This window comes from Juglans microcarpa x Juglans regia, chromosome 5D, assembly GCF_004785595.1.
Source record: "Juglans microcarpa x Juglans regia isolate MS1-56 chromosome 5D, Jm3101_v1.0, whole genome shotgun sequence".
In the NCBI taxonomy this organism is placed as follows: domain Eukaryota; kingdom Viridiplantae; phylum Streptophyta; class Magnoliopsida; order Fagales; family Juglandaceae; genus Juglans; species Juglans microcarpa x Juglans regia.
Window position 1 is genome coordinate 17,539,702 of NC_054602.1, and position 24,493 is coordinate 17,564,194.

The 24,493-nt window shown below is 36.5% G+C and overlaps 1 protein-coding gene across 1 annotated transcript; it reads right to left on the reverse strand.

Annotated features, from left to right (window-relative positions):
- Positions 1–8,460: 8,460 nt before the first annotated feature.
- LOC121265751 (pescadillo-like) lies at positions 8,461–11,309 on the reverse strand. Its single transcript, XM_041169426.1, has 2 exons — positions 11,059–11,309; positions 8,461–8,662 (listed from the first exon to the last, which is right to left on the reverse strand). The coding sequence occupies exons 1-2, from the start codon at positions 11,307–11,309 to the stop codon at positions 8,461–8,463; spliced, it is 453 nt and encodes a 150-aa protein (XP_041025360.1).
- Between the last annotated feature and the right edge of the window lie 13,184 nt (positions 11,310–24,493).

The window sequence follows — 24,493 nt, forward strand, 5'->3', positions numbered from 1 at the left end:
TTTACAGAGTTTGGAAGGATTTGGTGGTCAGCAAATTGATTTTAGTAAAGACTCCCGACCGGGATGCCATGTGTGCTAAATATAACTGCTCTCATCGCCTACCGAGAGGAAAGACTCCCGATTGGTATGATAGAACCCTTTCACTAACCTACCAAATGGTAAAGCTGCTTACCTTTGTTAGTTGTCGCCCACGATGTCTTTTAGGTTGGTCGTTTAGACTAGTCGCCCAGAGCATTGCGCCAAGTCTTCTCGCCCAGAAGGTAAAATATCTCGCTTATCGCCTAACTCTTGTCGCCAACTTTGTTCACTAATTCTAGTCGCCTTCTGGTCACGCCTGGGTCTTCTCACCTACCGAGAGGAAAGACTATTTGCTTACTGAGGGGTAAGTCTTCTTGCCTTTTCAGATCTTGTCACCTCTCGTCGGTCTAGCTCCATAGTTTCTTCTTTTGTACCAAAATACTCTCATTTTGCACTAAATCTTCTCATTCCTTGAAATCTAAGAAAATAAAGAAAAATATATATAGAAATATAATCAAAATCAATAGAATTAAAGGAGAACTAACATATTTCATAAATAAAAAAGTGATAAAAATCACATAAAAATAACACTTATCAACCTTCTCTCATGAGGTGCTAAGAAACAAGCCACCGTCTCCCGCTCCACAACCGAAGCTGAATACTGAGCATTGGTGTCCACATTTGCTCAGCTCATGTGGTTTATGCATGTTAAAGTCTTGGATATCAACTATGTGAAGCCCAAGCTCGTGTCAGCTGAAGCCAACCCAAAACCCCTAAAACGTCACCGTTTCTCTTCTAGGTATGACCCATTTTAGTTTTCCTTCCCCGATTCTTTCTTTCCCTCCTTTTGGTTTTTGTTTTGTGAGTCCTGGTTTTATGCCCGATGATTTTCCCCATTTTCTTTTCCTCTACTCTGCTTTTACAGAAAACTGCTCCTCTAATCCCATTCTCTCTACACAGCAGGTTATTTCTTCCCTTGTGGTTAGTTATTCTCCTCAAATCTTTTGTTTCTCTCTACAGACTCGTCTCTTCTCTCCCTCTTGCACGATGTTCCTTATCTTCAGGTATCTCTCTCTCTCTCTCTCTCTCTCTCTCTCTCTCTCTCTATCTCATTTTACACCTTGATTTCGAAACACAAGGCCTTCATTGTTGGCATTCTCTCTTCCTCTCCAGTGCAGATTTTTTTTTTTTTTTGTTGTGCGATTATTTGTGCTGCATTGTTGTTAATCCCTGAAGCCTTGTAACCATTGAAGCCACATCTGGTGACACTATCATTCGCCGGTAACCCATTCTTTTTCTCTGTTTCTCTCGCCCGCACACACACTTTCACTTCAATTATTTTATTTCACTCCAATGAAATTTCTGGGTCATGTTCTTCATATAGTGTAGTTTGTGGGTTTTCTTTGGGCATTTTTTTGTGTAAGAGAACACTATGTGTTGGAATGGTTTCTGAGCTTGGATTATTTGGGTGGGACGTGCAGTGAATTTAATGGATACTTGGGGTTGTGTAGTGGTTGTTTTTATTATATTCGGGGGGTTTTTTTTTTTAATGATTGATGGAGTGGAGTGTAAATTATTTGGAGATACATTATTGCTGAATTGGTTGAGTTGTTGGTGGTTGCTTGGAGTTAGGGGCCATTGGAGGGGGTTGATATATTGATTATTTGAGTTTTGATGTTGGCTTTGGTGGGTGTATTGGCCAATATTGAAGTTATTTTGGGTTGAAGTGTGGGCTGTCCAAGTGATTATATGGCTGTTTGAGTTGAGTTAAATGTGCTAAAATATGGTTTAAAAATTTTAGATCAAAATTGTGTTGTTGGTCTTTAATACTTAGTTTATATATATTATTTTTTATGAATAGGTGACGAGACTGATAGAGGTCATTTTCAAGGCATCGATAATACGCTGCAAGAGTCAGGAAAGGGAGGTTCCTATGCTAGGTTTTTTATGAGTTATTAAGACTGAGGTTGACTTTATGAAAACTTGACATATTTTGTGATGAAATGAGAACTTGGGAAAAAAACCAACCTCGGTCGCTTATTTGCATTAGTCATGAAATCTATATGAAAAAAGGAAAATATTTTCTGACATGCATTGTGTAGACATGAGCTAAATTTTGTCATGTTGTCTCTGAAATTTGAAAAAGAGCGATATTGAGAATCTGAAAAATTGTGCATTGATTTCGAAAGATGCTCCAACTTTTCTTTTCAGTATATGAGAATGATCTGATTATGTTTTGGTACTCTGTTTTATTTTGATATGACATTTGAAAACCTTTAGCATGGTGTACTGATTTTGTATCTGACTCTATCACTGCTTTGCTCTGCTCTGTTATGCTCTGCTTTGTTTGGGTTGGTACCAACTTCTCTGTCTCTGAGTGCACTCACTTTGGAAACAAAGTGGTTTTATCGTGGTCTTTCTTGTGTGCACACTCGGGGCTTCGAGAGTAATAAGGAAAAGATTTCACCTCTGTCTCTGCCAGGTTTGGCCACCGGGGATAGCACAACCTTACCATGAGAGTGAAACATGGTCCCTACTCTGTAAAATGCTCTATTTTGATGTGATGATGATGCTCAGGTTATGTTATACCAAAGTACTTTGGGTTTTACTTGTCTTAAACAATCGCTGTATTACTTTTGAAAACATGCTTTGTTCTACAAGATAACTCTGGAAAATATTTTGTTCTGCATACTGTACTCTGTAAAATGTTTGCACACTAGCTTATGTCTTCTGCTTACTGAGTTGTTGATAACTCATCCCCCTTATCTTCATAATATTTTCAAATGATGTGGAGAGTCCAACTGAGTACCTGGATTAGGAATTGTGAGCATGATTATGCTAAGGAGAGGATGTCGAGTACCCTAGGGTACTACCGTTAAAAGAAGGATTTTCTGATGTCTTTTAAATTTAATTATGTTTTTGGTTTAGTAGGACTTATGGATTTATCAGTTTGGTATGTTATGACTATCCGGAGATTGTGGACCCCTTGGTTTATTATTATTGTAGTAATGACTTTGTGGAGTTTATAATTTGTTTATTTAGAAGATATGAGATTGATTTTTGCTTATGAAGTCTTTGGAGATTTTTAGATGTGTTGGGAGACATGTTTATAAGTGACAGATAGTAATTCTCCAATCCATCCGGGTACGAGGCATTACAAACTACCTACACCCACGTTACATTGTGACAATATCAGTGCAATAAACATTGCTAAAAATCTTTTTTTCACCATCACAATAAACACATCGAAACCGATGTCCATTTTGTCCGAGAACAGTTGCTCATGGCGACATCTCTCTTGCCCATTACCTGGTCAGGATCAAGTCTTTGATATTTTCACGAAGTCTTTGGGTGGTCCGAAATTCATACCAAACTGAAACAAGTTCTATGTTGGTCCAATCCTACCGTGAGCTTGAGAGAAAATATACAGCTGCTAGCTAAGCTGTAGTCGATACTTGCGTATCTAATTTGTAAGTTATATATAAGTCAATACAAATTCTTTGTATAGGCAGGTTATTTTCCTTACAAAAACTTCTTCATTAACAGGCCATCGACCTACTGTTTTACAATACTCAATCTTATGTATTCTTGTTCGTCTGTTAGGCTGAACAGGTGGTATCGACCTATATATAACTTACAAAGATCAGTAAATATGGAATACAGCTAAGCTAGCAGTTGTATATTTTCTATACATGGACAAAGATATAACTATTCAAGGAAAGTAATGATTACAGTGCTTATACACGTGAGCTTTAGATTATGCAAAGAAATCAGAGAGGGAGAAGCTGGCGACAGTATCAATGGGAGATTTGTCTCTTCAGTTTTGTGTACATTTGGACGGTTGCACGCACGTGCGCATTACAGAGAGAAAAATGGGAAATTATATTTTATATATATGTGTGTGCGTAATATATATATATATGTTTGTATATATATATATATATATATATATTGAGTAGGAGTACTGCTACATATACAAGTTGATGTGTAAATGAACCTCTTCGACTATCATACAAAATTATTAGTGTTTTGACTTTTTTTTTTAATTTATAATAAGTCTAGTTAACAAGAAGTAGTGCTGTGTTTATGTATCGACTTGCAAGTAGCAGAAATTATACACACATATATATAGATATATGTATATATATGTAATAGTACAATATGAGATTGGCATGCATGCGGCATTTCCTATTTGGATAGACAATATTTACCTATCATCAGTAATGGATCCAGTATATGAAAATTGGAGTGAGTGTCTTTTATTATATGGTTTGTGTATGGTACTAAAATTTTCTTGGTATTAAGCAGAGTGGGGAAGATCCCATGTTCAGATCCGAACATGACAAAGTATGATTGTGGTAGCTAGAGACTAGTGGAAGGCACCTGCGATGCATCATGAGTTCATGTTATGGATTTGGATATTATATATATATATATATATATATATATAGACACACACAAGCACACACACGTGTATGTACAGCTACTTATATATATAAGCATATTGGAACTTAGTACTAATGTACATTATTATTATGTCCTAGCTTGCTAGGTGCTCGAGATCTTGATCAACATCCATAACATGAGATGATGGAAATAAAGATACAGAAGATATATGGTGAAAAAGCAAAGGGAGGAAATTACAGATCAGTACATGAATTCATAAATGATCCAGAAAAACCATCCAGCTAGCTTTGATAATATGAAGATAGAACTGTAAATAATTAGGATTTAGGATAATTAACTCTGATATAACTTTCTTTTTCTTTTTCTTTTGTCTTTTTCTTTTTATTTTTTATTTTTTGAGCACCATCCAATATAGATATATATACTATGTCTTGCTGGCTATGACTTTAGTGGTGGATCATGATGAGTTCCAATATTATAATTCTGTCAAATATTATGAGTGGCAGAATCTCAGTATCAGTTTTTAAAGAGTTGATTTCGCAGCTTTTGATGAATCTCAACCTGGAAAAGCATAAAGGATTACGTACTAAAAAGAAATAAAAAAAGGACATTAATTATTCATGCAGGTAGCTAACAGGAGCTGAGATAGTGGCAATCATTTTCCTCTCGTAAAGGCAAGCCTGAGCTTCTGCATGCCTTCAAGTCCTGCCAAAGGGGAAAACAGAATAATATATCCAAGCTGTACGTATTCCCGGCGTTGATGTTCTAACTTTGTAATCGAAAAAGAAGGATATAGGTATGTATGTGTATATATATATATATACACACACAGAACGTTATTAATGGAAGCTACTGATGATGATGTAGATGGTTATCAACCTTTGCATGACAATAACACATGATAGGATATGTTTCTATCAACCTTTGATAGAAATACATATCAAACCACTTGTTAAGTATATATTTATAAAATAACGACCCACGACTTGTACTTGGCTCACTTTTTTGTTGTCTTCTTTTTAGAAAGGTGTGTATATATATACATTTGATTTCTAAAATAAGATATTGGAAAATGGCTGCATTATCTGGCATGATGATCTGCAAATGAAGAATCCTGCATGTACGAATATTAGAATATCCATCCACTTTGTAAGTTTTTTTGTTTTCTTTACTTAATTAATTGGTCACTATATATAATTTAGAGAATGCTTTACCTATTAGTTAGGTGGAAGTGTGTAGAATTTCTTATAAATTTATTCTTTTTACAGCCAGGAAATCATGTACTTGACTCTTAACTTTTTTTGTTTTCTTTTTTCATTAATTTCTAACATAAAGGCTCACTACAATAGATTTTGGCTTGTATGACGGATAAAATCGTCATAAAAAATAAGCAAACCGTCACAAATACTTTTGTATGATGGTTTGAGACCGTCACCACGACCGTCACCTAAAATGCGTGGCAAAATTTTTTTTGTGATGGTTTATTGTTCAATCGTCACAAATTTTTTTTTGTGACGATTGGAAGTCTTCCATGATATATAATGTTTGAACGTGGTTTTTTTTTGTGACAATTAAAATCTGTCACCAAAAGTATCGTTCGCACGTAAAAACCGACGTTTGAACGCTAATCAGACCGATTAACATTTGAACGTAAAAAATTAGACGTTCGTTGTTTTGCTTCACACGTCAAAGTCAAGGTCGTGGAGGATGAACCGACATGCTTGAAAGAATGTCCCAAACCTCTTACCATACCAGACTTGCTCCCAATCACTTGCGTGAATATGTCTATGTCACTAGGAGAGGATTCCTCAAAGGCTGATTGGATCTCAGTCATTTTTTCCTGCAATTACAACGAAAACACACAATAAGTAACATATTAAAAGAAATGAGGAATCAAATATAATATGAATTCAAATGTTGCATAATTTATTCACAGAAATAACCACACTTACATTATTATCTTTAGCGACAGGATCAACTCACTCATTGTGCTCATCAGTGTGAGTAGGACCATATACATGAATGAAGGAGAAATTTTCAGGATTATCATGTTTCTAACATAGTCACATTAGTAATTTGAAAAAATAATGTTAGTACTTAAATAAAATAAAAAATATGATAAAAATGAGTGGATTTTAATAAATTATTAATTACCATTTTATCAGCAAGACGTTGGAATGATCTTGAGTGAGCCAGCGCAATGGTAGATTGTCAAGTCGTTCTATTCTGTACATTGATAGAACTTACGTGCTGTAAGAGAAATTAATAATGTTAAATATAATATATGAAACCAATATAGATGTAAATAAGTTATAGGAAATAAATCTAGAATACCTGATAATCTGGATTTGCGAAAAAATCACAATACTTCATCCAATCGTCTAACTTCATTTTCTGAAAAGGGGACTGAACAGCCTTTTTCCAACGTCTCGAATTTCTTGAAGAGGTCATGACATCATCCCTTGTGACGCCGAAATAATGTAGTCATTAACTCATTCACAGTTTGCACATCCTTGCTGTAGCCAAAATTGAGGTCAAATTCATCCTAAGAAATGAATTACGTCAAAAGTATGAAATTAAAACATCTCTAAAAAAATTTACGTTCGTATACAAACTCACCAGTATACGACTCTGAATGTGATCTTTAACCTCATTCAGAACATCTCTCCATGATTGCACATAAAATAGGGCATAAGTTCCATTTTATGTGCCGGTATAGGACAAAAGTGATGCAACACTGTCATCCACTCCCCCAGTGAAGTTATTAGAAATGTTGACCTTGATTTTTTCGTGCCTTCTATTTTTTTCCAGAGAAAGTTACGTGTTAAGCCACGTCCGTGACGTGACATGTCATCAACTAATATTTTTAAAATTATTAATTATAGTTCCCAAAGTATTGAAATATAATTAATTATGATGTGCTCCAAGATGGACATAATCATAAAGATCCTTTGAAAGTTCCAGATGAGCCAATTACAAGGTCAAAGGCTAAGAAGATGAAGAATGCAATGTAAGGATTGGTGCAATCCACTTGAGACGAGTCTAGCAAGAGCCGAATATTCAAGATGGGTTTGAGAGAATGAGATCCAGTGATCATCCATGTGATACAAGCTATGGAAGAGTACAACATAAATTAGGCCCTATTATTATGTTTATGTGTTTGAAGGCCTTGGACTTGTTTATTTAATTAAATGAGCTTATTTTATTAGTTATAGGAATTAGTCTAGAATAATTGGACTTAAAGATGCTTGGCCCACATATGTCTTATATCTTATGAACTAAGGTTTTTGAGAAGGCCTTGTACTTTGGCCAATGGCTTATTTGGAAAATTACTTTTTAGAAACTAGGATTTAAAGAAGTACTGTAAGAGTTACTGTAGCCACGGCACTATTCACACAATGGGCATTTTTGGAAGATGGAGATTTATTTTGGCTAGGGTTTTAATTAGATTTTGATTTAAATACTCTTTGTAGCCTCATTTTAAAAAATTTATGAAATTTGATGAATTTATTCATTGTGAGTTAGGTTTACTCCTCTTGTCATTGATTGAACTTTTGAACTTATCAAAGGTAAATCACAATCTTTGTGGCGTTCCTTCTTATAATTTGGGTTCTTGAGACAGGTTCTTCAACGAGTCTAGATTTTAATATAATCTAGATTCTTGAAACGAGTTCTCAACGGGTCTAGATTCTCCATCCATTGACTTGATTTTGACTTTCTTGGGTAAGTTTTCAAATTCAATGTAGGTTCAAGGGATTCCATTTCCCCGGGTTCATATCAAATTATCAACAAAATTTCTTTACTGGTATGTGTCGGATGGATGTCTGTCTCCTATGTATCAACTTGTTCAGGAGCAGAGTCTTCAATTGAAGAGTCGTGAATGGGTTTGGGACTTGGAGAGGAGGCACGTTTCTTCATTGTCGTTTTGATGGTATCCTTGAAAAGGATTAATATTTTTAAAAAATTAGTATAGAATAATTTATAAAAAAAAATGTATTGTACTATCACCTATGTAAATAAAAATATTTAATACTTTTATTCTTCTTCTCTAGATGTATTTTCCAGGCTTGTTTTAGAATCGACTTCAATAACATCTTCGTCATTATCATCTTCTTCTTCGTCTTCTTCACCGACTTCCTCTTCGGACTCTTCTTCTTCTTCTTCTTCTTCACTTACTTCATGCACTGAATGATCATTTAATATGGATGGGTCGAGATGTATAGGTGGGACGTCATCTCTACATAAGGGGATTAGTTCAAGTGCACCGAAGTCAACAAATAAATTAATACCCTTTCCATCTTCCTGGTAGCCCTCTATAATCGGAGTGTCATATTCATCTCCACTATGATCATGATCCGCTACTATTCATGCATTATAGATATTCCGAGGAACAAATTTTTATACGACTCGCCAAGTTATCTCTCCACTATCTTCATCGGTCTCTTTCATTGGATCAACCAAGTAATAGACTTGGGTAGCTTGATAAGTCAATATGAATGGATTATCTTCATACCATTTACGTGCAATATTGATACCCGTAAAGTGACTATCTCTATGTATCAAAACCGACACTGCCTATATCCAACTAATCACATTTAAAAACATGTCATATTCTCACCCAAGTATTTTAATCTGATAATGTCACGTATGATACCATATTAGTCAATATCATCTGTTCCATAACTTCCTTCGACCAACACAAATAGTTTTGCATCTTTTGATTACGTTCACGATCCATAGTATAGAATCTATAACCTCGAACGGTGCATGTAGTGTATCAAAGTGCTCTATGTAAGGGACCACAAGCCAATGTATGCAATTCAAAAAAAACTGATGCGGAATCATTAGCACTTTGTTTCAAAATCTAACAATTGAAGTAGTAAGAAAATTTTTAAAAGTTAACAAGAATTAAAATGGTTCAAAATGATTTTAAATAATGGGACATTTAGATGCATACACGTTGTGCAAACCATCCGAAAAATTCTTTTCGTGTCTCGCCTCTATATTCTCTATGCCTTCTCTCCTAAGTTTGTCCATGTGCTCACTGTATAGAAGCACAAAAGAATAGAATATTTGAACACAGTCGTTATATAATAATTTTTTTAATTAGAATTATTCTAAGTATATAGCGACATACCTGAGATAGTCATGAATCTCTCGACAATTATTCATCAACACTTACCACCAAACTTTTCCTAACTCTCCACCATTAATTCGTATCGCGTTTGTGTACCCAAGAGCTATATATTCTGGAAAAAAATTGATAGCTCAAGAGGGGGAGGAGCAGCAAGATCAGCATTCCGCTCTTCACAATTAAATTGTGTCTCAATACTATGAAGATATAGACAGCAAAATGTCAACCATTTATCGTGTATATAAGCCTCTGCTATTGAACCCTCAGCTCGGGCCTTATTCCCAACAGTGTGCTTCAGTCTACCTAGATATCTTTCAACTGGATACATCCTACGGAGTTGCATCGGGCCACCTAATAGTACCTCCCGAGGTAAATGTATTGCTAAATGGACCATTACATCAAAAAATGATGGTGGAAAGATCTACTCCAATTTACACAGTAGAGTAGCATTGTCTTCTTCCATCTTCCATAACATATCTCGATTTACTACCCGAGAGCATAAATCCTTGAAAAACAAGCAAAGTTCAATTATAGCGACACGTACATTAGAAGTCAATTTCCCATGAATTCCCACCGGTAAAAATTTCTACAAAAATATGTGACAATCATGACTTTCAATTCACTTATTTTCTAGTCATCATAGCTCACGCATCTACTGAGATTGGAGGCATAACCATCTGGCAACTTCACAAATTGCAACCATTTGCAAAAATCCATCCTCTCATCCCTTGTCAGCTTAAAACATGCATGCGGCATAACCACCCTGTTGCCTTCCATTCACAAATGCAAATTGCCAGATTATGTTTAATTTTCATTTTCTCAAGATCTTTCCTCGTCTTAATCGTGTCCTTCATCTTTTTGTTAATGCTCATCAATGTCCCCAGAATATTATCACAAATATTCTTCTCTATATGCATTACATCCAAACTATGTTATAACATGCATGATGGCCAATACGGCAAGTCAAAGAAAATACTATACTTTGTCCAATTCAATTCTGTAGCGCCTCATTTTCTCTTGTTCTTTCTCCGACCTTTGCCAAAATTGTTCACTCTAACTTTCAGTAATTGTTCCACTATCTCGTCCCCATTCAACTTCTTCGAAGCAGTTCTGTCCTCAAGTCTCCCATCAAATTTAGCGTCTTTCCTTCGCCATGCATGATTTGCTAACATATATCATCAATGGCCTATGAAACACATATTCTATAAATATTTTAGCCACTCACTTGCAGTTTCTTTATTACACGTGGGACATGCTAACTTTCCTTTAGTACTCTAACTGAAAAGATTCCCATATACTAGAAAATCATTTATCGTTCACATTACTGCAACATGCATATGAAAAGATGTCGACATGTATGCATCAAAATTTATGACTCCTATTTCCCATAGATTTTCAACTCTTCAATTAACAGCTGCATAAATACGTCAACAACATTCCCAGGTGATGTTGGGCTAGGAGTAAGTAAAGTTAACAGAAAATTTGGCGCCTTCATGCACCTCCATGATGGAAGAATATACAGAAGCAACACTACAGGCCAGGTGTTGTAACTTATACTCATATTGCCAAAGGGATTGAATCCATCCGTTGTTAGCTCTAGACGCACATTACGAGCTTCGTTGCCAAACTCTAGGTATTGATCATCAAAGGATTGCCTTGCAAGTGAGTCAGCTGGGTGCCTCATATATTCATCATCCTTCGGCAATGTAGAACCTTCAGGAAGCACCTCATTAAATAACTTTAAAACCATGTTGATTGCTTTTGTTGACATCCCACACAACGACTTAATATGAAGCAGCTGCACAATAAATGACATTTTGTTGTATTTTGTACATCCAGGATAAAAGCTCAAGCTTTGCATCTTCCCACATTGTAGAGAAATTATCTAATTCGATCCCTCGGCCACTTGAGGTGTCCTCGTCTATTTCATCCATAAACATTACAGTTTCAATGTCACCCAACATCTGCTCCATCTTATGCCACTCATTAAGGTCATCCTGCTTAGTAACTTCATCCATGTGCCGCATATCAATACCATGACCAAACATAACCTCGGTTGATTGTTCGTATGACTCACCATGCAATACCCATCGGGTATACCTCAAATCCATACCATTCACAAATATATGACTTTGTACTTCATCCAATCCTATAGCACACAGATTTTTGCACCCTCAATATGGACACTTAATGTAACTGCGACTATTGCCAGAGGCCCAAGCAAAATCAATAAAGGCTCTAACTCCACGTGCATACGATACAGTCATTTCCAAGTCTATTGCCAAGACGCACCCAACTTTTATCCATTTTTGAAAAAACATATCGATTAGTATAATGCAAACTAATTTCACATACATCTCATGCTCCAATTCCCACTGCTCTTTAGATAAACGTAGTTGATCCTATCTCATTCGAGATTATATCATCCATATTGCATAAATTTCGTCACTCTTCTACTTTCCACGTCAGTAGAAACTTCAGAAGCATCTCCTCATAGTTCTCCAAATATGCATTTTCACAGATAGGGATTGTCATCCTGCGAACAGTATACCCGAAAAATAAATGAGGAAGACACCGAAATTTCATTCTAAACGTGTAAAGTGGAAGTAACGAAAATGTACAATATAGATAATATAATCCTAAACTGTCCACACTGGACAATTCAGAAATTAGTGAACACTTGAGTGTACACTAATTTCTAAACAGATCTAAGGTTATTCATGTAATGTCACACAAAATCTAACAAATAACATATAAATATATATTACGCAAACCACGTCGAAAGTTTGGAGGCTTTGTCATGAGTAACGTATGTGGAGTATGTTGTTTGAATTACTTAGAAATTAATTATATTAGTATAAATTAAATTAAATTTAAAGTTATTTTTATTTATTAGTTATTTACTAAGTATGTTATGAATTACTTAGTATTTTTTTTATCCTATTTGTTTTATTTACTAAGTATGTTATCATGAATTATTTTGTATGTTTAATATCATATTAGTTTATTAGTTATATAGTATAATCCAGCATCTTATTAATATATAGTATTTGTTTAATTAGCTTTTTGTATAATATTTTATTAATTAGCTATTTGTTTCAAACCTAGTATATGTTATAAATACATATTAATTGTTTTTTTAATAGTGTTTAATATATATTAATTGTATCTCCTATATTCACAATATTTTTTTATTCACAATATATGCCCAAATCACAATATTATCACAAATCACACAAAATATGCCCAAATCACTCCACTATTATGTTTAATCACAACATATTCTTATTTATCTTTTTTTTTAAAAAAAAAAAATTCACAACATATTCACAATTAATTACCAATACATTCACAATATATTCTTAATAAATTCACAACATATTCACAACATATTCACAATCAATTCTTATTAAATCACAATCAGTTCTTATTTAATCAATTCTTATTAAATGATGAATAAGAACACAATCAATTCACAAAACAATGACAACATATTCACATTCAATTCACAAAAAATTATAACATAATCCTAACAAAGTTTAGAAATATACCTAGCCCAACAATATCCCTTTACAAATGACAAGCTTCAACAAGCTCCATCAAATAATCCTTCAAACAAAGACACAATACAAGTTAGTTCAAACTAAATAATACATAGTTACAACAAAATAAATCTAAATAAACAAAAAAAAAACACACACACACACAATACTAACCTCTCTTCAAGAACAAAGAAAATTCACACAAGCTCACTCAAGCTCTCTCTCACTCTAACTCTCTCACTCTCTCACTCTATGCGGCACGGGTTGAAGGAAAATGGGATGAATTGCCTTCAACATGTGCCATATAAAGACACCCCATACTTGTCTGGGATGTCTGTATATTTTTTTTATTTTTTAAAATTTAATTCTAAACAAAATTTTTAAATATCTATCTTCCCTAGATATTTTTTCCTTTTGGAAAGGAAATAAATTTCATTAACCTGATCTTTCTTATATGGCTCGTGACATTTTTGAGAATTTCTGTTTCTACAGTTACATCTAAATCAACCTTCAGTGTTGGTGGACGTATCATCGATCAGTTTAGGAGTGCACTAAAATCATTTATTGTTGAAGTATTGGTTTGCATAAGAGATCATTGGTTATAAGGCAAGCAAGGTAACGCTATTTTTAATTTTATTAAATAATGTACTATAATGCTTTTCAATATAATAATTTTATTTGCTTGTGCTATTTCTTTAAATAGAAACACAAGAAATGAAGTTGGAGGAGCTAATTGAAGATATTATAGAGTTGGATATCAACAAGACCAAGGAGGACGCTTCAATTCCTTCTATAAATCAATCAAAAGTTTAGTTGTGTTTATTATTATTCAGATTGTAACTATAATGTTATTACAATAGATTTATGTTTATCTTGTTTATTATAAGTTTGGACTTATGTTTAATATTTGGTATTGTTAGGATTTTATTTTTGGTATTTGGTATTGTTGGGACTAAAGTTTGGACTTTGTTATATTGGTTGGCTGCATTGTTTCTTTATTTGGTATTTGGTATTGTTGGGACTTGAGTTTGGACTTTGTCATATTGGTTGGAACTTGGCTGGATTGTCTTTGTGATATTGGTTGGTTGTATTCAATGTATTGTGTCTTTATTAATAGGAATCGTATTCAATGGAACATGGCTTGTTCTACTTGCAGTTGGCCTTTCCTTTTTGAAGGATATTGGATTGTCATATTGGTTTTAATTTTATTAGATGTTAAAGGATGAATAATAGTAATGATTTTTTTATTAGTAGTTAGTTTTATGTTTTTGGATGATATTGTGATTTTAATTTTAATTTGAAATTATGAGAATTAGGTTAAAATAAAACGGGTCAGTTCAACCCATTACATATAACGGGTTGAAATGGGTTATGTCGTGTTGACTTATTTTTTATTAATTCATAACAGGTCGTGTCAACTCGTTATGTTAATGGGTCGTGTTAAGATTTGAGATCTTGACACATTAAGCTTAACGGGTCATATTCGTGTTGACCCATATAATATAATATTCATGATTCGACACGACACTAACACGACCCATTAACATGATTTGCCAGTCTTAGTATATATAAGCCACTACTGGCGTACTTCTAGTGTAATTTTTTTTTTAACATATTTTTAATATCTTTAAATTATCCTCCTTCACATAATTCTCCCAAAAGTTTTGAGATCGAACAACAATTTAACTAAATTTATTTTTTATTTTTTTTATTGTTTTCGCTATTTCCTCTCACTACGATAGAAGGGAATCTTAATTTCTCACATAGATATCGTCACATAAATCTTATAACGGTCGCAAAAAGATTTTTGTGACCAAAAAATATTGTCACTAAAGAATTTTTCGCAAGGGTTTACTATTCAACCATTACTAAATATATAATTTCTGGTTAAAAATTCGGACGTGAGCAACTTTTTGTGACGGACGTACGTTAGATATATTTCATTGTATTTTGTGACAATTTTCAGCGTCGCAAAAAGTTTTCATTCTGCATTGTTTTAGTAATGAAAACGCTTTCATAACTAATATAATGTGGACTGAACATAAGTACATACATTTGAACGCAAATTAATATATACTTATTAAGTGTACAAAATTGGTACATTGAAATGTAAATATGGCGCTCATCATAATTTATCAACCGATCAAACAAGCAAAAACAAAAATGTCCAAACGTTATTTTTTATATTCGAACGTAAATGACTTGATGTTAATTAGAACGTAATGCTGCTTTGCATTTAAATGTTGGGATATGAGTGCATTTGAATTAACAAGATTGCATTCGAATGTAAACGTAGTTCATGTTGTAAACGTAGTTCATGTTGTTGCCTTTTTACTTGCAGGCCGGCTGAGGATGCCAGAAATGAAGGAGGAGCCATCCTCAGCCCATGATATTGGGTGGCATGTCAATATTGCGATCTCGTGTTAATTTCATCCATGACAATACATAATAAATAATATCTTAATGAGAGAGAACACACAAATTTATGTGATTCAACATAAAACTTACATCTATGGGGTATTTGGAGGGCAAATCCTTGACTATAATGGATAATTTGTACAATCTCTCATAATCTCTCGTATCTCACAGTACAATGAAGGCCAGGTTGATGACCCTCTAGTGTAGAGAAAATAATGTCTCTAAAATAACATAGCTAGAAGAAACCTTCCGAGAAATCTCCTGATGTTTGTAGGGAGGTCCCCTTTTATTGAGGCCTTAGGAATAATGGTTGATCTCCTACCACTTTTATGTCATTTTCACCTTTACGTGTCTTACTTAACCTTCTGCTCTTGTCTTGTTTTATCGTTCCCTTCTTTTCCCTCCTACTTCTAATGGTGGCCATCCAATAATTAGCTGGCCTAGCACATTTTATCCCTAACGGTTCACATAAACGCTAGCTATAACGATCGGGCCAAAAGAAACGAATTCCTAGTAAATAATATTATTTGTCGGCCACAAAAATAAATAAAGAAATAACAAGCACAGTACGTACTAGTAAATATACGTAACATGAGTTGTCTCCCGGCGCAAGAGAATGACTGTATATATGATCATTTCTCAGCAACATGAAAACGCCGATCGATTATATTAATTACTTGGAAGCGAGGGAAAAAAAAAAAAAAAAAGGAACGCCATGCAGCAACATGCATATGTTTCTACTAATTATTGGGAAAAGAATTACAAGCAATAAGAAAGAAATGCTTTCATACGTACACAGCGCAACCCATGCATGCAGAAATAGTCAAAAGCTAGCACAAACTAATTAATATCATGGCACCACGGCCGGCCAGTATATATATATGAACTCAACACAAGTCATCCAGTGAGAAGTTTTCAACAAATTACTCCGAAACCTTTCAAACTTTAAGCGGGCAATTTTGACGGATCGATCTAATTAAAGCAGTAAATTTGGTGCAGGATACATGATAATTTAATTTGGTTTTGAACATGTCGATATCAGCAAATCATGATAAAGTCTCCAAGTTGTAAGCCATGTAAATTGACAAAATCCAGATATAGAGATCATCAATTTGTGTTAGGACCTTCCAGTGAGAACAGTACAGAACAATGGAAATACGAGACTATGGAAGAAGATGAATATGAATAAAATGAGAATTTGTATAGAATATCCTGGATTCGTTCGAGGCAATCCACTCCTCCAATTGGGTTGCACAATTACACTTCACAGAATACCGCTTCCTACTTTCCCACCCTTGCTTTTATACCTATGAGCAACGAAATTACAATGAAAATGATTCATAACAGAATTATAATGGAAATTACTAAACTACCCAGATAATAGATCTCGTGCTAGTGCTACCCTTATTACACGCTGCGTTTAGCCTTAAGTGAAACGATGTTTAAGGCTTACAAAAACTACATTGTTTACTGCTAGTCAAAACTACGCCATTTGAAGCTTTACTAATACTTGATCTATTGCTTATTCTCATCTCTTGTTCTCATGTCTTCTTCTTCATCTCCTTCGAAGGTCCTCACAGTTCCCAAATGTCTTCCTTTTTCTTCCCATTGTAGGACCCTGACAACTGAGTTTGTGCACATCGGAGAGCCCTCTCAACATGTTTGACAGAGCTTCAAATTGGGCGTTGCAGGTAGCCACAGTGGATGTTTGTTTTAGCGAGTCAGAGCCTCCATCGGATCGTCGTAAGCAGCTAGACCAAATCTGACTTGGAAGGCTTGAATGAAAGTTTCCAAGTTATTAAAGAGGCCACTTTCCCATGCATCCTAGTACCACAAGAGAGCGTCCCCCTCCATATGGTATGATGCCATCAACAATCTATGTCCTGATTAGGCTGCTTGCGCTCCTCCACACATGACGCCTTCTCCTTCGACAATTCAAGGGCAAGCCCCTTACGCTCTTCCTCCGAGGAGACAATGCCTAAGCAGATTCCTGGGAACGCCGCTCAGCATCCGACTGCAATCGGTAGGAAGCAGCTAGTGCCTCACTCAGCCTAGATACCTGAGCTCGAGCAAATGCTTGTTCGGACTCTACCAATTGTGTAAGGCAAAACTGTCACACGCCTGGATGACTTGAGCTCGAAGCAATTCACCACGAAGCTCGCACACTTCATCATAGAGAAACCCGAGGTCAATCTCCAAGTTGCAAATGTGCCCATCGGCCTATTCCAGGTAGCACTCCATCCTGGTCTTCTCAGCCACGAGCCTGGTCATTTCCTTTTTGGCATAGCATCCAAACTTTCGCCGCTCCTTAACCTCATCCTCCAATTCGGCAAACTCGCCCACAATCCAAGCCGCCAACTCATCAACACCCTACATAAGCAAACAACTAAGTAAAATGGCTACATACAGGAGCAACCATACTAGGTAAATGTAAACACAGTACTGGAGAGAGCATGTTCTTTAAGTGTTTTGACATCTCCACGACCGACCCCGAAGAGGAAAGGGCGCACCAGGGGCCAACCTCCTCGATCTTGCTTGTTCCTTCAATTACAGGGCCCCTTTTCGGCATGGCAGACATGGAGGGAAGAGAATGGGTGGTCAGATTCCCTAACTCAACAGCAAGCATCCCTAGGCCTTCAACCTGCCTCCCAATGTCAGCTTCGACTAAGTCCCCGTCACCCACGACCCTTCCTTCAATGCCGTCGTCTTCTAAGGAGGACCCACCTTCTTTAGGAGGAGTGGGAGAATCCTCCTCACCGCTGAATGAGGAAAAGGAGGGAGAAGGGATGGAGACCCTTTCTTGATCAATAGTAGGGGTCTTGCCGCCAAAAACAGTCTCTGGGAGAGAACTCAGGGTAGATCCTTACTCCCTGTGGTCGTCTTCATCATCGCCCCCAACACTAGGCACTGCCAACATTGATAGATTCGCGCGCCATAGCCCCAACCACGCCCATAGAAAAGGCGTTGTACATATCCGTAAAAAGGTCACCGACGCTGGGCGTTGAGGTCGGCGAGAGGAGAGAAGGAAACTTGAAGGGTGGCGTGCCCAAGGATTTAGTGCCCTCGGTGGGCAAGTCAAAAGCAAAAGTCATCACCAAGTTAGCGAGGGCTTGGCCCATGAGCCAAGTAAGGTCGTCAAGCTTCTCCGGCCCCACAATGGAGCTAGCAATCTCTCCCTCATCAACGCAGTCACGAGGGCGTTTGGGCAATGAACCATCAATTTGGGATGCTCGCCTTTTTCCCCCTGGCTTGGGAGTACGTCTCTTCACCAGGGGCTTTACGTCCTTGAGTTTACGACCCCTAACATAGGCCTGGCAGGATGTCACTAAGAATCTATCAATATTGGTGGAGGAGAGCAAGTCCTCTTTCGCCAAACCACTCCTGTCATTTTCCTTCACCTAATTAAGGATGATGTCAACACTAAAATGCTCCTTGTCAGTCAAATCCAAGAGTAAGCTTTTGTCGTTAGGGACCCTTCCCCAATTAGCACGGACTGGGTAGTCCCGAATATGCATCTCGTCGGCAGGATATTCCCAATTACTACCAGAAACAAATATATATATATATATATATATTTTCACTACTTAGCATTGGAATAGCGAGGCTTGAAGGCCACCAAACGTTGTGGCCTAACACGAAATCTGCAAATGTTGCCTGGCAATGGCTTCACCCCATAGAAAGAAAGAAATTCTTTTGCTGTCAAATCAGGGTAAGTATCCCCCAGGGGCTCCAAATGCCATGTGAAATACTACGCACAAACAAATTAGAATTCGCCAAGTGTGCGAGTGGAGTTAGGTAGGGGCTAACCCAAAGAAATCCACAATGTCATGAACTGGGCGTATGAAAGGGAGTCGCAACCCATGCGTCAAGGAACTCACTGTCAAGGCCATATTGCCGGCGAACCCTTCTTCATCAACACATCCCGCCTTGGGAACAAAAAGCTTCACTGAATCTGGGATTCAATAAGTGGACCTTAGCTTCACCAAATCCCGCTCAGACAAGGTGGAACGCCAAGAAAAACCCTTAAAGGAGTTACGGATTCGACTGAGGGAAGATTCGGCGACAGGGATAGGAAAGCCCCTAGCCGGAGTTAGGCCAGAAGAACTGATTGGAGTACAGGAAGAACCACGGCTAGCCATTACAAAGAAAATGTGTTATTGAAGAAGACACACACAGAGGGCTCAAGCAGGGAGAAGGAAAGATAGAAGAGAAAGGAAATGCAAAAAGAAGGAGTATGAGCAAAAATATGTGAATCAAGAAAAATCAGGAGGGGTAATCATGAGAGTTCTTGGGAATCTGAAAGGTTGGCTGCGCCTACAACTGCCATTTCTTTCAAATAAGGGACGTTAAATTAGCGCGAACGTCTACGGCTGACGTGGGCTACGTTTAGAAGAATACATTCGAATGTAAGCCCATATGTTATCTCTTATGGACCTCAGCGGGGTAAGAATACCACATGGACACATAAGGTGTGAAATTAATGGATTTCTTATGTGCTGGCACAAAGAAAGTTGGTGGGATAACTAGAATGGATATTTGGGTCCTCTGGATACCAAGCTCAACTTGCTATGTTGACCCATAAGGCCTGTGGTTCAAAAGCCCACAGGAGTACGATATCAACTAGGTAGGCCACATCATTCGCAAGGTGATAACGCCCCAAGATGAAAGCAATTATCTTGAGACGGATAACCCCTATAAATCAAAACAGTTATCACCTCATCCCTAGTTAAAGGATAATTAGAGATGAATATAGGGAACGAATGGTTATTTATTCTCGACATGCTCTTGTGCATCTCTATAAATGGTACACGAAGGTAACAAATATTCTTCTAAGTGCTATTAAGATACTGAAACTACTTCTCTAACTTAGGCATCGGAGTCTACCCTGGGCAACCAATGCCGTCAGGTTGTTCTTTGTAGGCCGTTCGAGTAACGGGTGGTTTGAAACACATCCTTTACATACCCAATCCAAAATCTTTGGTTCATGCAAAGTTACGTATACAAATTATTGCTAGGTTACATATATGAACTGGGTTGGCTTGGTTTCAGGCTTTATTGAATAAATGTAACCGCCAAGGTATCCAGTAGGTCAAGCTTTATGGTTTCTTGGGTTTTGGATAATTTGAAAAACTCATAACCAATAAAAAACTCAAAGATGAAACACTGGTATTCCTCCACCATAAAAAGAGGACTCTTATTAAAATTATGGGATGTTGTCTTCTTTAGAAAAAAAAATTTGGTTGGCTTAGGTTTATTCCAAAGTTTTTTTTTTCATAGAAATCAAAATTTCATGAATCAATGGAAAAACAATTACAGACAATTATCAAGCCATAAGGCTTGAGAAATACAATATGGAACACAATCCTACCATAAAGCAATACTATCAACCTTACAAACATCCCTAGCCAACATGTGAGCTACCATATTCCCCTCCCGGTATATGTGTGAGAAAATGCAACATTCAAAACATGAAGAAAGCTGTTTAATTTCATAATATAACCTCCCAAGCAAAGAGTTATGCATGTTGTTATCCTGTAAAGCTTCAACACATATCAAGTTGTCACTTTCTACAATAAGATTTGAAATTCCCATAGTAACACATAATTGCAAACCTCTGAAAATTGCCAACAATTCTAAAGCTTCTATGCCTTCCATATCTAATTCAGCTTGACTTGTTGCCATTAGAACCCTGCCAGAACCATCCCTCAATACAGCACCAATGCTTGTTTTCCCCAGCTTAGAGAAAATTGCACCATCAACATTTAATTTCAACCATTCTAGCTGTGGAGGCTGCTACTAATAGTGCTGCCTAAGCTCTGCCCTTGTCTTCTGTTTTACTTGACCATAGCTTCTCACCATAGATAATGCATTATCTGCTACCTGTTTAGTATTAAACAACAATTGATCATACACATGTTTCTTTCTTCGAAACCAGAAGCTCCAAGCCAAAGCAAAGAAGACAGATAACTTATCATGCATATTCCCTTCATAGAGTTCCAGTGCCAACTCACATATTGTTCTGCCTCTGTCAACAAGTCACCACAGCATGAGTTAGGTCTTCTCTTTCAGATAAACATAATCTACAAGTGGCCTATGTCAAGAGATGTTTTTGCACTAAATTCTCCCCAGTAGGTATACCATTTTTGCATGCACGCCATGCAAATATTTTAACCTTATTCGGGACCTTATTTTCCACAAGTGCTTCCATAGTAAGTTCTGATCCTGCACATTTGAGGATTCTGCAGACGGAGAACCAATCTGATCATATATGAACTGATAGCAACTTTTGACACTGAACATGCTATTTTTCATGAGACCACACCCTCTTATCTTCTCCATTAGCAGAACACAATTCCACTTTGAGAATATCTGCCACCGCATTTGGGTTGAAGAGAGACCTAAGCTTAATAATATCCCATTGTTTTTCATTATGCAGAAATAGAGAGTCCACTGAAGTCAACCTTGTTTCTTCCCTCACCACTACCCCTTCAACCACTAAAAGATTATGCCCTAAAATTCATTGATCCTCCCTTATATTTACATACTTTCCATCCCCTATTCTCCACCTGCAACCTACCATTAACCATTAACCATTTCCTTTCCTTCCAAATACCCCTCCATGAATAGGATGGACAAATACCCAAACTAGCATTCAAAAAACTAGTATGAGTGAAGTATTTAGCCTTCAATGACCTATGCATCAAAGAACTTTTATCCTGAAATAGCTGCCACCCTTGCTTTGTTAACAAGGCCAAATTAAAGCTTTTTAAATCTTTAAACCTCATCCCTCCTTTAGATTTTCTTTGACACATTTTATTCCTGCTAAACTAGTGAATCTTCCCCTCATTCCCCTTTTGACCCCACCAAAACCTTGACATCATTCCCTCCAACTCATTACATAAATTAGAAGGAAGAAGAAAACAGCTCATAGTGTATGTTGGAATAGAGAGTGCTACTGCTTTCAATAGAATTTCCTTCCCACCTTGTGACAATAATTTCTCTTTCCAAAATTGTAATTTTTACCACACTCTCTGTTTGATAGGCTCAAAAGCATGATTTTTGGACCTCCCAATGACAGGTGGAAGCCCGAGGTACTTTTCATATTGTTGAATTTCACAATTTGATCATAGATTCTTGATCTTAGACTTAGTAGCTACATTCACATTACCACTACAAACAATAGCAGTTTTCTCCTTATTTGTCCTTTGTCCCTAGACAATTTCATACCTCTCCAACAATTTTAGCACTCTTTTGTTTTCATCAACCTCAGCTCTACAGAAAACAATATTATCATCTGCAAAGAGCATATAGTTTATATTTGGAGCCCCTTGTAAATTTTTAGTCCAGATATATCCTTCCACATCCCAGCAATATTCAAAAGAGAGATCAATATTTCCCTCAGTACAAAGCAGAAAAATCCCACTCAACGCGGTCGTAGGCCTTTCTCATATCTAACTTTAAGGACATGAAAACATTTTTCCCTTTCATTTTCTGTTTGAGATAGTGAACCAACTTGTATGCAATTGAAATATTATCAGAAATAAGGCGTCCAGGGACAAAAGCCCTTTGACTCTCACTAATAACACTTGGTAAGACAGTTTTCAGTCTATTATAGAGAACCTTTGCAATGAGTTTATAAGCCACATTACACAAACTAATTGGCCTATAATCACCCATTTTAACAGGATACTTCTTTTTAGGAATGAGGGTAATATGAGTAAGGTTCAAGGAAGATGGGAAAAAACCTGAATTTAAAGCTTGAAGGATTGTTGAATAACATAACTCCCAACTACATTCAATATTTTTGGAAAAATATTGGGGGCATGCCATTAAGACTAGGGGCCTTCGTGGGATCCATTTGATACAAAGCTTCCTTCACTTAATCAGCATTAAACTCCTTAATCAAATCTTGATTCATCTGATCTGTTACTTTCCCAGCTAAAGGTTCTAAAAAGTCCAATGAATAACTGGCAAGAGATGGATTAGAACTTGTAAATAGATTCTAAAAAGAAGACAGAATGACGCTATCCCTTTAAACCCCTTCTTGCCACTGCCCATTCTTATCTTGGATCTTAAGAATGCTATTCTTCCTTCTCCTTTGTGAAGCTTTCATATGAAAGTACTTTGTATTATTGTCAACCTCAATAAGCCATAAAGCCTTAGAGCATTGTCTCCACATTACCTCATTTCTTTCCAACCAAACTTGTACCTCGTCTCTTTCCAAATTTAATGCCTCAGTATCAGTTCCTACTGGATCCTTCTCATACAAGCTTTGCAGGTTTCTTTGTGCTTTAGCAAACTATTGCTGAACATTTCCAAAAGAGTGTCTATTCCATGCCCCCAATTGTGTCCCACTATCTTTTATCATTGTTGTTACATCTCCCATACTAGACTGAGTATAAACCCTGCCCCAAACACCCTTAACAATCTCCTCACAATCTGGCTCCCCCACCCACATCGCCTCAAATTTAAAAGGCTTCTTAAACCTATGATACTCACCTACACCCTCCAAAGTGACACAAATTGGTAAGTGATTAGAGTAGGCCACCACTCCATGAGAAACTCGAGCATTAGGAAAGCAATTCCACCAAGATGAATTGACAAGAAATCTGTCAATCCTCTCACTAACACGTTGATTCCCAGCTCTTCTATTGCACCATGTGAACTTGTGACCAGAATATCCCAAATCCCTCAAATGACACTCTTCAACAATTGCTTTAAAATCAGATAATTGTCTCTCAAGCCTCAGTTTCCCACCCCTCTTCTCATGTTGATGCAACAACTCATTAAAATCACCCATAACCAACCAAGCATCCCCATTAAGTCTACATAATGATCTAAGCAAGTTCCAAGTTTTATAATGCAAATTGGTTTCAAGAAAGCCATATATAACAGTTAAAAACCATTGCCCCATATTCAAATTAGCATCTTTTATAATAGCATCAAAATGATTTGAAGAGTACAAAATAATGGA